Source organism: Suillus fuscotomentosus, assembly GCF_016647785.1.
Source record: "Suillus fuscotomentosus strain FC203 chromosome Unknown F5891scaffold_3, whole genome shotgun sequence".
NCBI lineage: Eukaryota > Fungi > Basidiomycota > Agaricomycetes > Boletales > Suillaceae > Suillus > Suillus fuscotomentosus.
In genome coordinates, this window is record NW_024539515.1 from 549,788 (window position 1) to 562,926 (window position 13,139).

The 13,139-nt window shown below is 47.6% G+C and overlaps 4 protein-coding genes across 4 annotated transcripts; 3 read left to right on the forward strand and 1 right to left on the reverse strand.

Annotated features, from left to right (window-relative positions):
* The first annotated feature begins 203 nt into the window (after nt 1-203).
* Nucleotides 204-4,849, forward strand: F5891DRAFT_999855 (uncharacterized protein). The gene is made up of 14 exons (XM_041378578.1): nt 204-395; nt 443-549; nt 634-1,065; nt 1,119-1,704; nt 1,752-2,062; nt 2,117-2,321; nt 2,372-2,980; nt 3,032-3,639; nt 3,692-3,847; nt 3,907-4,164; nt 4,215-4,328; nt 4,379-4,506; nt 4,562-4,606; nt 4,663-4,849. The coding sequence occupies exons 1-14, from the start codon at nt 245-247 to the stop codon at nt 4,700-4,702; spliced, it is 3,750 nt and encodes a 1,249-aa protein (XP_041232607.1). The 5' UTR covers nt 204-244; the 3' UTR covers nt 4,703-4,849.
* Nucleotides 4,850-6,389: 1,540 nt separating this feature from the next.
* On the reverse strand, nt 6,390-6,986 carry F5891DRAFT_1181332 (uncharacterized protein; the record flags this gene model as incomplete). The annotated part of the gene is made up of 3 exons (XM_041366025.1): nt 6,390-6,427; nt 6,484-6,766; nt 6,825-6,986. 3 exons carry the CDS (start codon nt 6,984-6,986, stop codon nt 6,390-6,392), a joined length of 483 nt encoding a protein of 160 aa, XP_041232608.1.
* Nucleotides 6,987-7,076: 90 nt separating this feature from the next.
* On the forward strand, nt 7,077-10,205 carry F5891DRAFT_1229951 (uncharacterized protein; the record flags this gene model as incomplete). The annotated part of the gene is made up of 5 exons (XM_041369558.1): nt 7,077-7,562; nt 7,615-7,905; nt 7,953-8,738; nt 8,770-9,799; nt 9,859-10,205. 5 exons carry the CDS (start codon nt 7,077-7,079, stop codon nt 10,203-10,205), a joined length of 2,940 nt encoding a protein of 979 aa, XP_041232609.1.
* A 121-nt stretch (nt 10,206-10,326) lies between these two features.
* F5891DRAFT_1181334 (uncharacterized protein) lies at nt 10,327-12,966 on the forward strand (the record flags this gene model as incomplete). The annotated part of the gene is made up of 4 exons (XM_041366026.1): nt 10,327-10,585; nt 10,665-11,999; nt 12,054-12,214; nt 12,265-12,966. The coding sequence occupies 4 exons, from the start codon at nt 10,327-10,329 to the stop codon at nt 12,964-12,966; spliced, it is 2,457 nt and encodes an 818-aa protein (XP_041232610.1).
* Nucleotides 12,967-13,139: the final 173 nt, after the last annotated feature.

Genomic DNA, 13,139 nt, shown 5'->3' on the forward strand with positions numbered 1-13,139 from the left:
ATCCCCTTTATTTCATTCTTTTCATTGTCCCATGTCATTATGGTCGCCATATATCACGACATACTGCACACGTAGGAATACAGGTGTTTTTTTAACCCTTAAGAGCCAGTTTTAAAACTTGACGCGTGCACGTGATCAAACCTAGTCAGTCACGTGTGGACGCGCCGCATTGTTCGCTTAGTGCTATGTTCGTTTACTTGAGCCTTGTGTCTTTTAATCATCTCTTCATGAATATCTTTAATCTATGGATTTAAACAGCTCTCCTCGTAAGCAGATTCCATTAGCACGTGGGGATGAGACACCTCGTAAACCTTCTGCTCCATCTCTGACCAGACGGGTCTTCTATTGCGGGGTCGTGGTTGAGGGTTGTGATAGTGGCAGAAGGTTGCCCGAAGGTGAGTGGTACTGACGAATACTGAAGAGTACAATCTGATTGGTGTAGATGTCCAAGATCTGGTTCTATCTTTAGGAGACCCTTGGTTGAGTCAGAATGATAGCCACATTCTGCCTTCCGCAACAGACACATCGTTCTCAGAACACCACCAGCCCGTGAGTGGTACATGCTAACCTTTGTCTACAAAGGCGAGACGCTTCGCTTGCTCATACTCAGATGTGGTCTCCTTCATGTCTTAGGACGGTTTGCAGCGTAAACGCGCGCTCACAGATTCGACGGCTCTAACTGACGTGGTTAACGAACTCGTCAATACTGAACGATCGTACGTCAAGAGACTTCAAATACTGAAGAACGACTATGCAGACCCGCTTCGACAATTCTCCCGCAACAAGAACACCGCAATCTTGCCTGCATATGAGGCTAAAACATTATTTGGCAATATCGACAATTTACTCCCAGTTAATGAGGCGTTCCTACTGGATCTCGAGAAGATGGTCGCACCTGATGGTCCTGAAACAGTTGGAGGTGTCGGGGATGTTGCCCTACGACATTTCAAAGATCTACGGGGGTTTGAGCACTATAAACAGTACTACGTCAAGCGAGAGGAGGCCCAGTCAATATTTGAACGCGAGATGATGAAGAAATCGTCCGGTTTCGCCGCATACATTGACGTAAGTGTTGATGCGACCCTTTTGGGGGTGCTAACTAGACTATTTGCTTCTAGCGGATCAAGTATTCGAACGCCGATGCCAGGAATCGTGTTGGTCTGCGGGAGTTACTCATGGACCCTGTTCAGCGGATTCCGCGATATACGTTACTCTTTCGCACTATGATGAAGTATATGGCGTCCGGAGATCCACAGCGCGCCAAATTGATAGAAGCCGATGATATCGCTAGCAAGATCGCTCTTGCAGAAACAGACGAACAAACCAAGCGAGCAGCAATTATGCATTGCCTCAACGCAACAGTGGATGGTTTTCCCCCTGGCTTGATTTCAATTTCACGACGATTCATTGATTGCATTGATGTCGATGATATTGTGCAAGATGGCACAGCATCTGCATCTACCTCCGTCTCTAGCCTCGCTCTCAATGTGCTGCATTGTACGCTATTTCTTTTCGACGACAAGTTGATGATCGTCAAGCGACCTGGTAATGGCGAGAAAAGTGGTCGTTCGTTAGCTGGATTGGACGACCTTGACAGACTGGCGAAGACTGGCGGTTTACCACTGCGCATGAAGAAAAGTGGCTTGAGCTGCAAAGGTGTCATTGATTTACCCGACATCGTTGCTGCTGACGTTGGTGGTGCTGGTGAGTTATCATATGATTGCTACCTTCAGTTTTTGTCATTCTTTCAGACTTTCACGTGTATATCGAGAATCCACCTCAAGACCAAAGTGATCGTTGGTCCGGTCGCTCGTTTCGTTGTCTTTCTGTTGTCTTCCCTCCTGCACCAGCAAACCTCGACCCTACTCGGACTACCAACGAGAAGGACCGGTTTCTTGAGAATTTATGGAATGCTCAAGCAAAATATAGGACCAAGTCAGGACAATCAGTTGTCCTGTGCGCTGATGAGCGTGAAGTAGAGTCGAGAGGAGGAAAAGTTACTATGGCTCGCACCTACTTCAATGTATACCAACGAACAGCCTTTTTGCAAGAGCCCAAAAAGGTGTGTTTCATTTTTGTGCGCTGACCATTATATTTACATTGCGGACGCGTGCAGACTAAGATTGTCATGCATATAGACACATTGGGGACCGCGGACCCCATTCCATTCGGAATAAGCGGACCTCCATATGTGGTGGTCAGAATACAACCTATGGCGGGGGAGATTTCGCGATATACCGTTACCTCAAGCGATCCGTCTGATGAATCGGAGGAAGACATTGTTCAAACTGCAAGGATACCAGGTCGCATCGTCCAAACAAGTCCGTACCTAATTCTTGCTTTCCTTTTGTGATGATTGAGAATTGTATAGTCCATCAATACGGCCTGTTCAAGTTCAAAACTAGCAATGACTCCCGTCCTGCTACCCCAACCGCGAGCTCAAGGTCTCGGGCACATATATTTAGCCTGGACGTGATCTCGAGAAATCTATTCAACGCCATACCAGGTTCTTCCAAGGGTGATTTCTTCAGTGGTTCCATAAATAGTCATCGCCGGTCGAAGTCATCTACTAGTCGCTCATCTATCTACACCCAAACAACAACAACTACAGGCGACGGAAGTTTGACCAAGTTCTCTCGTCGATCCAATTCGACGGCTACTGCTCCAACTTCTTTGGCAGACGACGACTCTCTCTATGCCACCAAATCTTCGAGTTCGCGCAAAAAATTGGTCAAAAGAAGTCGTTCACCGGGCACTTGTCGTTCCTCTCCATTGTCCCGGCAGGCCTCTCCGTCACGAGATAGTTCCAGGATATCATTCTATAGCGATGGAGAGAAAGAGTTACCAGTTCGACAGGACCCATCTGACCAAGATTTATCACTGCGTCTAGAACTCGCGCGACGCAACAGCCAGAATCAGCACGGAAAGCAGGCCGCGAAACCTTCGTTGGATAGGTCAGCAGAAGACACCATTTATGAAGGTAGGACAAAATGTGGTATTGGATTTTGCTGGCCTCATCGATACAATGTAGATGATCCACCTCGGTCTTTACGTCCCACCTCTCGAGCCTCTACAGCAGCAAGTCAGCGATCGACGACTCCTCGTCTCACGTCAACATCTCCAGGTAGAGGAACAGGGCGGCCTCGTTCTCGATTTGGTCCTCGTAGCATCTCCCCATTGCCACCGAGGAGTCCGACCAGTACTCCACCCGATCTTCCATCCATGGATGATGAGCTTGCGCTGGAAGCCCATATTGCATTGGAAGACCACATAGACTCTTTCCAAGACGATTCATCTTCCATTGAGGATGATGCTCCATCTCCATTACCACGCAGTAGACGTCAACCATTCGTTACGAGTGGTAATATGGATTCCACGCCGAGACAGTCCAGCTCAACAACAGGCAGCGTGGAGCCACTCTCAATCAAAAAGAAGCCATCTACCAGATCTAGTACATATACTCCAAGCCGTAAATCATACACGAGAATTTCCCCGCTGTCCAAGAGCACGGCGAGGATCGTGTCTCCCCGCAAAGTTTCACCTCAAATTCGAATCGCGCGTGTAGCCCACGTTCCTCATTCTCCCCAAGTTGACCATGCAGACGAACTGTTGCGAATCTCCCTATCTACCAAAGATGACGTACGTAAAACACATCTGTCAATTTGTCAATGATTTCATAGACAACATATAGGTTGAGTCATCACATCGTGTCATCAAACGGATGAAATTGGACCTACAGGAGATTCGAGCTAGTGATGACATGGCGAGTCTCGACGAATCACGGAAGTGCTCTTCTCCTGATAAGTCGCTTGCTCGCACCCCACAGCGACCAATTCCCCAGCCCATTGTACGTGAATCTATCGCTATTCACAAATTTCACGCTGCGACTGATATTTGTGGATTTAGACCAGGGAAGCACAGCAACGACTAGACGAGATGAGACAATTGATCAGTAAACGCCAGCAGGAGGGCACCCCTTTCAGTCGACCACGAAGTTTTGTGACAGAACTATCTACGCCTGCACCACCTGCAACGCTGGGTACATCGAACATCAGCCTGTTGAGCGAGTCCGTTGCTGATGCTGACAAGCTCCTGGCTTCTGCTTTGTCAAGCCATGAGACATTGCACCAGAACCTTACGCAAGTGGTGTCTGATTTCAAGGAGGTACGAAAGGACAACAACTCTCGAAGTCATGACTCACCTTTTCCGCATAGAAACTATCGGACTTGGAGAAAGCTCGAGTGGAACTTCAGAACACGAAACGTCAATGCGAACTTGTGAAGAGTCTTCTTGCAGATGCTACAGCAGAGAAGGAGATCATGTACGAGGTCTGTGTCCCGCATTATAATCGAATCCTAGGAGCTCATCAATATCCCAGGCGTTCAACGAAGAGCTAGATGCTATGTATAACGACGCACATCTCCCGGATGACGAAGCATGGACCAACATGACAACTGATCTTCGCGAGTCGAAGGAATCGCAGAATGCACTAAGAAAGGAGAACTCGCAAGTGTCATGCTTTCCGTTCCATTGATCCTCGACTGAATTTTGTTTCCTATAGACATTTGAAAAGGAGGCTAGCTGAGGTCGAATCTGAAAAAGAAGAGTGCGTATTCGTTTCACTTCGGAACATTCGACACAAACCAACTGCTTCAATTCCAGATGGGGTGCATTGCTGCGGGCACACGGACTTATCCCTTAGCTCAGGGACTATCTTATTTATCTTTTAGCATTCGCTTGTATATTGTTATCATCTCTGCACGCTCACATGTAATTCTGATCATCTCATATCTAGCAAACGTACAGTCTGAAAATGTGTGCCAATCCGATAAATTCGACTTAGCGTCACTCATATACCAGGATGTCGCAGTTGTCCATTAGAGTGACATTGTTAGCTCGAATTAACGCGTCCATGGTCTATCACTATATCACTTCCAAGCGGAATAAAGTTGATGAATCATGATTATAGGTCGGTGCATACCGTGAGAGCGTTGGAGCGGTGATTTCTGAGAATTCCTGACATAAGAACACGTGATGAATGGTTATTGAGCAGGGCATGGTATTATTGAAAAGATGGCTTGTGATGGTGCGCAATCATGAGACGCCTACAAAGGCCACCGCCCAATCCCATCGTGAGTGCTGCCAGTATGTCCATAGCTAAAGTCAATGATACGAAGGTTGGGTAGTGAGACGATCTAAGTATGTGAGAATACAATTTTCAAAATTGAATTCACATTAGCGACGCACCTGTATGTTGAGGGAGTAATTGCACTTTCGATCGAAATAACTTTCACCATACCAATGGGGCCGATCATACAGTGGGATAAGTGTGCCATCGACGAGGCACCAGCCATCACGCCATGCCTTGCAGGAGTGCTTTTCGACCCATGTTTTTGCCTCTTCTTTCTCTTCTAGAGTAGGAAAACGTACTGCCTTGTCCATAAATGAACGACGCAGGATTGCTGTCATTACTCGCTTTGTATTTAGCGAGACAGTTCCATGACCTCCAGCTGCCCACCGTGCGACCTGTGACTGGCTAGCTGCATTACCATTGTGTCCAAACCTATAGAGGGTGATTGCCAATTGCTCTTCGACTGGCTGCTGTGGGTTGTTTGAGTTATTGAAGAACACTGTATCGTCCTTTATCTTTTCAACAATTTTGTCGAATGTGTCTGGATTGACCCGCAGGATTTCCTGAAACTCATCAGGCCGTTCGACTTTAAGGACTTCGAGGATATGTGGTAGCTGAGAGGGGGCTTTCGGGATAGGCTTGTTGCGTGCAGCATCATAACGACGAGCATATATGGCCCTGGTATGTGCACCTGACATATTGTGATAGCCTTGAGTTAGCATGTTCAGCCTCGTCATCAGCATCATCACTCAAATCCCAATCAGACTCGGACTCGGAGTCATCACTGCTTGACATATTGGCAGCAGAGCTTTCAGTAGAGGTATCGTCGTCTGAACTCTTTGACAGTGTACTTTCCGAGTCTGAGCCTGACAAACTTCCCCCAGAGCTAACTGGGGTACTGTCCGACTCCATGTCAGATGGCTGCATCAGTAAACTACAACTTTCTCACAGAGGTCACACACATGGGGCCTCACAACAGTAAGTCACGAGGCTCCACAGTTCACACAGGCTCACAGTTCATAGCGACACAACAATTACAGTCGCTCATAGCTAAACAAGACTCACAGTTAAACAGGGCCAAGGTCATAATCTAGTACTATAAAGTTGTTTGACTTGAGGCTCAGCCGGACTCGAACAAAAGTGTGACAAGAATTGATTCGGAACATATGGCTCAAAGCTACATAGCATAACTATGGAAATACCAAATATATAGACAAGGACAACATAACACAAAATGATGATACAAGACCTCGAATAATCAATCAAGAATTATTCCAGAACGTCGCCCATGTAAACCTTCCAAGTGTGAAGCATTAGAATCAACAATATTGCAAGAGAAAGGACACACGTACCACGCAAACTTGATGGACCTTGTTCTTGTGATGGATGACTGGGAGGGATGTGGGACCAACCGTGGTCTCTAAAAACAACTCTCATACATCCCAGCCCAATATCTGTCTGATCTATCATCTTCTCGGCTGCTGCTGCACAGACTCTGAGCAGGCTCGCAAACACCTCATTTTCCCGTATCACGCAGTCTGCAAGCTCTTTCTGAGCGAGGAAGACATCGCGCTTGGCTCTTGCAAGATCCAGCACAAGGCTTGCCTCGGTGTTAGTTGGTTCATGGACTCCGGGCTATTCCAATATAAGGTGTGATGAAAAATGGCGGAAATGACGACTCGGATGGACTCACAATTGAATTTACAGCTTCAAGAATTTCGTATAGGTCACATATACCACGAGGTGCTCCCTCATTGTATTCGTTATTGGAGCGAGAGGAATCATCAGGGCAGGAAGCAAGTGCTGACAGTGATCGCAAAGTAGCGATATTAAACTTGAGTGATGAGGATGACATGTCAGTATCTGGAAAATGCCTGAATTCAAATCTGATTTTGTTTCGCTAAGTCCGCGACTCAGAGATATCAATATCAGCAGCCTGAGCGCCATGGCACTAGTTCCAAGTCATTGCCCATCGTGCGGAAAGCAATTCAAGGACCATACCTCCGTCGCTCGTCATATGAGCCAACCTCGTTCTGGGTGTAATAGCTGGCTAGACGACTTAATCCAACTCAACTCCATCTTGCCATCTAGTACGGAACATGATCCCATGGTGGTGGACGACATCAATGACCCTCAAGTAGATGCGAGTTCCTATGATTTTTGGAGTCAAGGAGAGGATTTGGACTCTGAAGGTGGAACTCGGGATGAGGACAGTGAGGTCAAAGCAACCGACTACTTTCCGGAGCCCCCGCTGGCTTTCGAAGAGGGTTACACATTTTTAAGCTTATTCGATGCTGACGAAAACAGTATATATCGCAAAACAAATCTCTACTATCCATTCAGTGGTAGGAGGGAATGGCGACTTGCCGCGTGGCTTCTGCGTTCGGGCTTAAGCATGGAGAAAATAAATTCCTTTCTAGCGCTAGAGATGGTCAGTGTTTGATTTAATATTGCAATGATCACTTCTCTGAGACAGTACTTAGATCGATGACCTACCTTTATCCTTCCATTCAGCAAAAGAGCTACGTGGTCGAGCTGAATCGCTGCCTAGCAGTCCGCGTTGGAAGTCCCAGGTCATTCAAATGTTGCATCCCACAAAGTCTCCGGCTGTTCTTTACTGGCGGGATCCTCTTGAATGTATCGCTACGATATTCAACCATCCTTTATTTCGCAATTGTCTCGACTACACATCTCGCAAGGAGTATAGCACAACGCAGAGGCACTCTCGGATATATACCGAATGGATGATGGGTGATCATGCCTGGGAGATGCAGGTATGTATTAGTCCCTCTTGAAGTCATCATCTCATTTGTTCTTGAAGTCAGCGCTTCCCCATGGTGCAACTCTCCTCGGAACTATTCTATCGTTGGACAAGACATGCATTACTGCATTGTCAGGCGATCGTGTCGCGCACCCTCTCCTCATCAGCCTCGCCAACATCTACATGACCACGCGGCTCAAATCATCCTCCAACGCTTTCCTTCTCACTGCCCTACTACCGGTCACAAAATTTGTTCACAAAAACAAACGAATGAGAGGCGTGTTGCAGGATCGGCTCGTTCACAATTGCTTGAACATCGTACTCGAACCGTTGAAGCTCGCTGCTCGAAATGGCGTGATGATGTCAGATCCTATGGGTCGCAGTCGTTACTGCTTTACTATGCTTGCTAGCTATATTGCTGACACCCCCGAGGCAATGATGCTGGCATGCGTTGGTGGAAAGACATCTCCAGTGACGATAGCAATGTACAAACAATTCGGGGATCCCTTCCAGCACGAACCCCGGACTCGAGCAAAAACTCTTGAGCAATTGAAAATCGTGCGCTCACGCGCTTGTCCAGATGATCTCGAAGCATTTTTCCGTGAGGCGCAGAAGTTTCGCCTAAATGGCATGGATGAACCATTTTGGTGGGACTGGTTACTAGCAGAACCGTCCCGGTTTTTTACACCCGAATCGCTTCACCACATTCACAAGGAGTTTTGGGACCATGATGCGCAATGGATTATCCTTGCAGTGGGAAAGTCTGAAATAGATTTTCGTTTTTCAATCATTCAGCCCACTACTGGTTATCGGCACTTTCATACAGGTATCTCAAAACTTAAGCAGGTTACAGGCCGTTGTCACCTGAGACGTCCAGCGGTCAATTATCGCGGTCAGCACGGATGCAGCACCTCCCGGTGTTGTTGTTGCTGTACACGCACTCATGCACTTTCGATATCTTGTGCAGTCGCCGTCTATTGATGATAGGGATCTTACTCGTATCACAGCCGCACTGGACGAGTTCCATGTGAACAAGCACGCGATCATTGCTGCTGGTGTCCGCCAGGGCAAAGGTGGTAAAGTTATCGACAACTGGCATATTCCAAAACTCGAACTTATGCAGAGTATTGTCCCTAGTATCCGCAACTCCGGCATCATTGCACAGTGGTCTGCAGATGTCACTGAACATGCGCACATCACCGAGGTCAAAGACCCTGCAAGGTCCAGCAACAACAACAATTATGACCCACAAATCTGTCGTTACCTTGATCGCGCTGATAAATGCAATCGATTTGACCTCGCCACAAGCCTGTTAGATCACTCGGAGGACACGGGAGTTGTTGGGGAGGAATTTGTCGAGGAGGATGACGAAATCGATTATTACATGGATGTCATTCCCACAGAGCTACCATCCCCAACTCGAAGACCTGGACAGCCTCGTCCTATCACGGATTACTTTTCAATCGCCAAAATACTCCAACAGAAGGAAGTTGGATCGGTACCTGTCCCACTTCGTTCTTTTGTCGTCGGACGCACTGCTCTTCATCTCGCTTACGATCCATCCATCAAGAACACCACTGTCGATGAAGTTGCGATCATGTTCGGCCTTCCTGACTTGCGACCTGCTATTGCTGATTTTCTTTACCGTGAAGCGACCTACGGTAGTCACATTCACTCGATAGGTGGTCCTAGAAGGGCTGCGCATGACGCCGAGCTCCCGTTTGACAAAGTTCAAGTGTGGTTTAAAGTTCGTTTGCAGGAGACTGAGTTTCACGATCCTCATATCATTCGACCCGCTCAAACACTTAATTGCGCACCGCCTAGTGACCCTTGGACATTAGGTCATTATGATACAGTTATCATTCAGACCAGCTCAGGGCACTCCTGGCCTGCCAGCGGCCTTTCAGGTACATTCTTTCTGTTTTTCATGGTAATCTTCACTAAGCCAAATAATGATCCCCTGCAGGGCACTCCATTGCGCAAATTAGGCTCGTCATTCGCCCTGTTGGCAAAAGCAAGACACGATGGGCATGGGACAATCAGTACTTAACTTACGTCCAACATTTTGATATTTCCAGTGAACGCAATCCGACCACTCAATTGCACACAGTGAAAAGAGCAAAACGCTCTAATGGTACACGGATGGGTGACATCATTCCAGTCTCTCAGTTTAAAGCGCCTGTCCATCTCATTCCTCGTTTTGGTACTACTGCAGACATGCGTCTCACGGCGTACAATAGCATGGAACACGCCACGGAGTTTTGGCTGAATTATTTTTGGGACAAACATACCTTTTTTGCACTATCCGAGTAGTACTTGCACCAAGTCTATACTTGATATGCACCATTTTCGTAGGCTAAAAGATATACTTATGTACTTCAGTATTCCGTTGTTGAATGTCATTGTTGCTCTTACCTGGCACTAGCTTGAAATCATGGCACCCGCAGAACACAGTAAAACTGTAGACTTTGGGATGAAGTTAGCATCGCTGATGTCGGCTCCTCGCATCAGTGATGTGCCTACGCTGGATAAACTCACCGATCTCGAGCTTAATCACTTAATCGTTGAAGAAGAAGAACCAGCCGATGCTGAGCAGCCTCTCAGCTATATGTTATCACGGATTTTTAGGACATTCACCCTTGAAGTCCCAGACGTCACAGAGCTCCAGGTTCCATTACATAAAATTCGTTATCGTGACTCCAGACTACACGATAAATTTGCTCACCTCGATGAACAGTCCATGGTTCCCTTGTATGACGACGTCAACTGTAGATGGAACTGGGCCCTTCCAAAGTGCACACCGTGAATCTGGCATTGATCAACTACCCGATCTTGAAGAGGATGGAGACGGAGAAGAGAATAGCGGGGGAAACTTGGAGTTTGGGAGTGGGGAGAGCCCATTAACTCAACACCCTCCGGGGGTCAGCACTACTGGCAATGACAGCCCCAAACCACACACATTGGAAGATATCTTCTCGGCATTCTTTAACATCACATGTGCTGCTGTTGCCCAGAAGAAGCGAACAGAAGTTATGGAGGCAAACAGCGGAGCAGTCGTTCGCACTTGGAGTGCACGCAACTCTGTGCGCCCTGTGAAGGATCAAGAAGTCATGCGGAAGCCTGACCTTGCGTTGTTGGACGACGTGGAGGCTCGCTGGGATACCATTAAAGCAGTTTGTGAGTTGACGTCGCAAGTTTACACACCCACAGGCACAATTGGAAAGACGATCGACAACAAGGCTTACCTTCTACTGAGACGCCAACCTTGGAGGCATTTTGTCTTACTTTGCTCCCTTACCAATGGATATCGCGAACTGCGAGTCCACATGTACGACCATGCAGGTGGTGTCATGACGCCTCCTATCCATATCGACAATGCTCCAAATCATTACCTGCAAATCTTATCCAGCGTCGTCTTCGGTAGTCTTGAGTGTATTGGGTATGATCCTTCCATCAGTATATTTACGAAGACGCTTCGCCCCGCTCAACTCGAAGATCCAACTTCTCGCCCTTCTACGAACAGACCACCCGCACAAGGTCCCCAGGCAGGAAGTCTGATCGCAGGCACTGCAACACCCGAGTCTGCCTTGGGGACAGACTCAAACACGGAGATGTCGGATGAGGAAAGCCTCCCCATAGACCCCCCTCAGTTAGAAATACCCCAAGATCCCCTTCATGCCACTTTTTCAACCCCGATCGGCAGGATCATAGTCAATGACCATGCATATGATATTCTCGAACTCATATTCTCGAGTCAGGGGCTCGTTGGGCGCGGTACCGTGTGCTATTTAGCCAGGAGGAATGGTAAAGAATACATCATCAAGGATCATTGGGTCCTTGGGGGTAAAGATGTTGCGTTGAACGAGGTTAAAATGCTGGGGGAGATGCGAGGGGTCCGTGGCGTGCCAGAACTGGTCGAGTATTGGCTTGTCGAGATCGCGCCCAATGAGGTTGACGAAATGATGAACTATCGATACAAGGTTTTTGGAAGTATCAGAGGCACCTCTCGTACGCATGTTCGTTTGGTTTTGAAACCTCACGCACGACCTTTGCATGCATTCCGGACAAGAGTAGAGCTGGTGAGCGCTCTTCGGGACATCGTCAAAAGTATGTATTTGTTTATGTCTGATCCGCTCTGTGTTCTAATGACATGTTTCTCAGTTCAACAGACAGCGGTCGAGGAACGTGGAATTCTTCACCGTGATTGTAGTGTCAATAATGCTATGATCGAGGATGATGGCAATGGTACCAACGGACTCCTGATTGATTGGGAATTCGCGGTGCATATCCATGCTGGCCAAAAATACGTTATCGGTGGGATGGTCAGTACTAGTTATTCTCTACAAGAATTCATGCTCACAGTGAATGTTAGGGCACATTGCCTTTCATGTCACGTTCACTTCTGTGGCAGCTTTCAGAGGCTGTTGGCGACCCTGCAACATCTGCTCGCAGCTGGAAGGTGAAGGTTGCCATGTCTTCCCTTACAAAACCGCCCCCCCTCATCCTACATCACTACCATGACGATTTGGAGTCGCTTTTTTACGTCTTGGTGTGCATCTGCATTGAATTCAGGGGTCCTCTTGGAGTTAGATGTGATCTCTCAGCTGATAGGAGTCAAGAATGGCTACCGCATCTATGGTCCGCCAGCACGTTACAAGTTGGCGGCGATGTGAAGACTTCGTTTTTTTTTCACCCAAATGCGCACAAACTGCAGAAACAATTCCACCCCTACTTCAAGACACTACTCCCACTCGCAACGGAATGGTACCACCTGATCAGGAACAAAGGACAGTCAAATGCAGTAACTTTCCAGGAGGTCCTCAATCTGTTGGATACACATCTTGCCAAGCTTCCGAAGGATGAGCCTTCCCCCGAGCTTCTGTTCGCAAGGAAGGTTATTGCAGCGCTGCCGAAAAAGAGACAGGCCAGTGACTTTGAGGAGGGTGATCGGGTTGATCATCATCTCGACCAACCATCCCAACCATCAATTACTGAACGTCCTAACCAGATTCCTGGTCGGATGGGCTGGACAATGGAAGTTATGCCCCAGTCCAAACATAACAGAACTACATAATTTACTACAGTCGTCGTCACCTTCATCCATACTAGAGTAATACCCCCTCCCATGTATACCGTTTTGACATTGAAATATTCTCACGAGTCATAATATCTCACGCCCGGCCCTAACTTGATACACTCACTACACACGTTTACTCCCAGCCTATCGACTGACTGACTCCTCATATG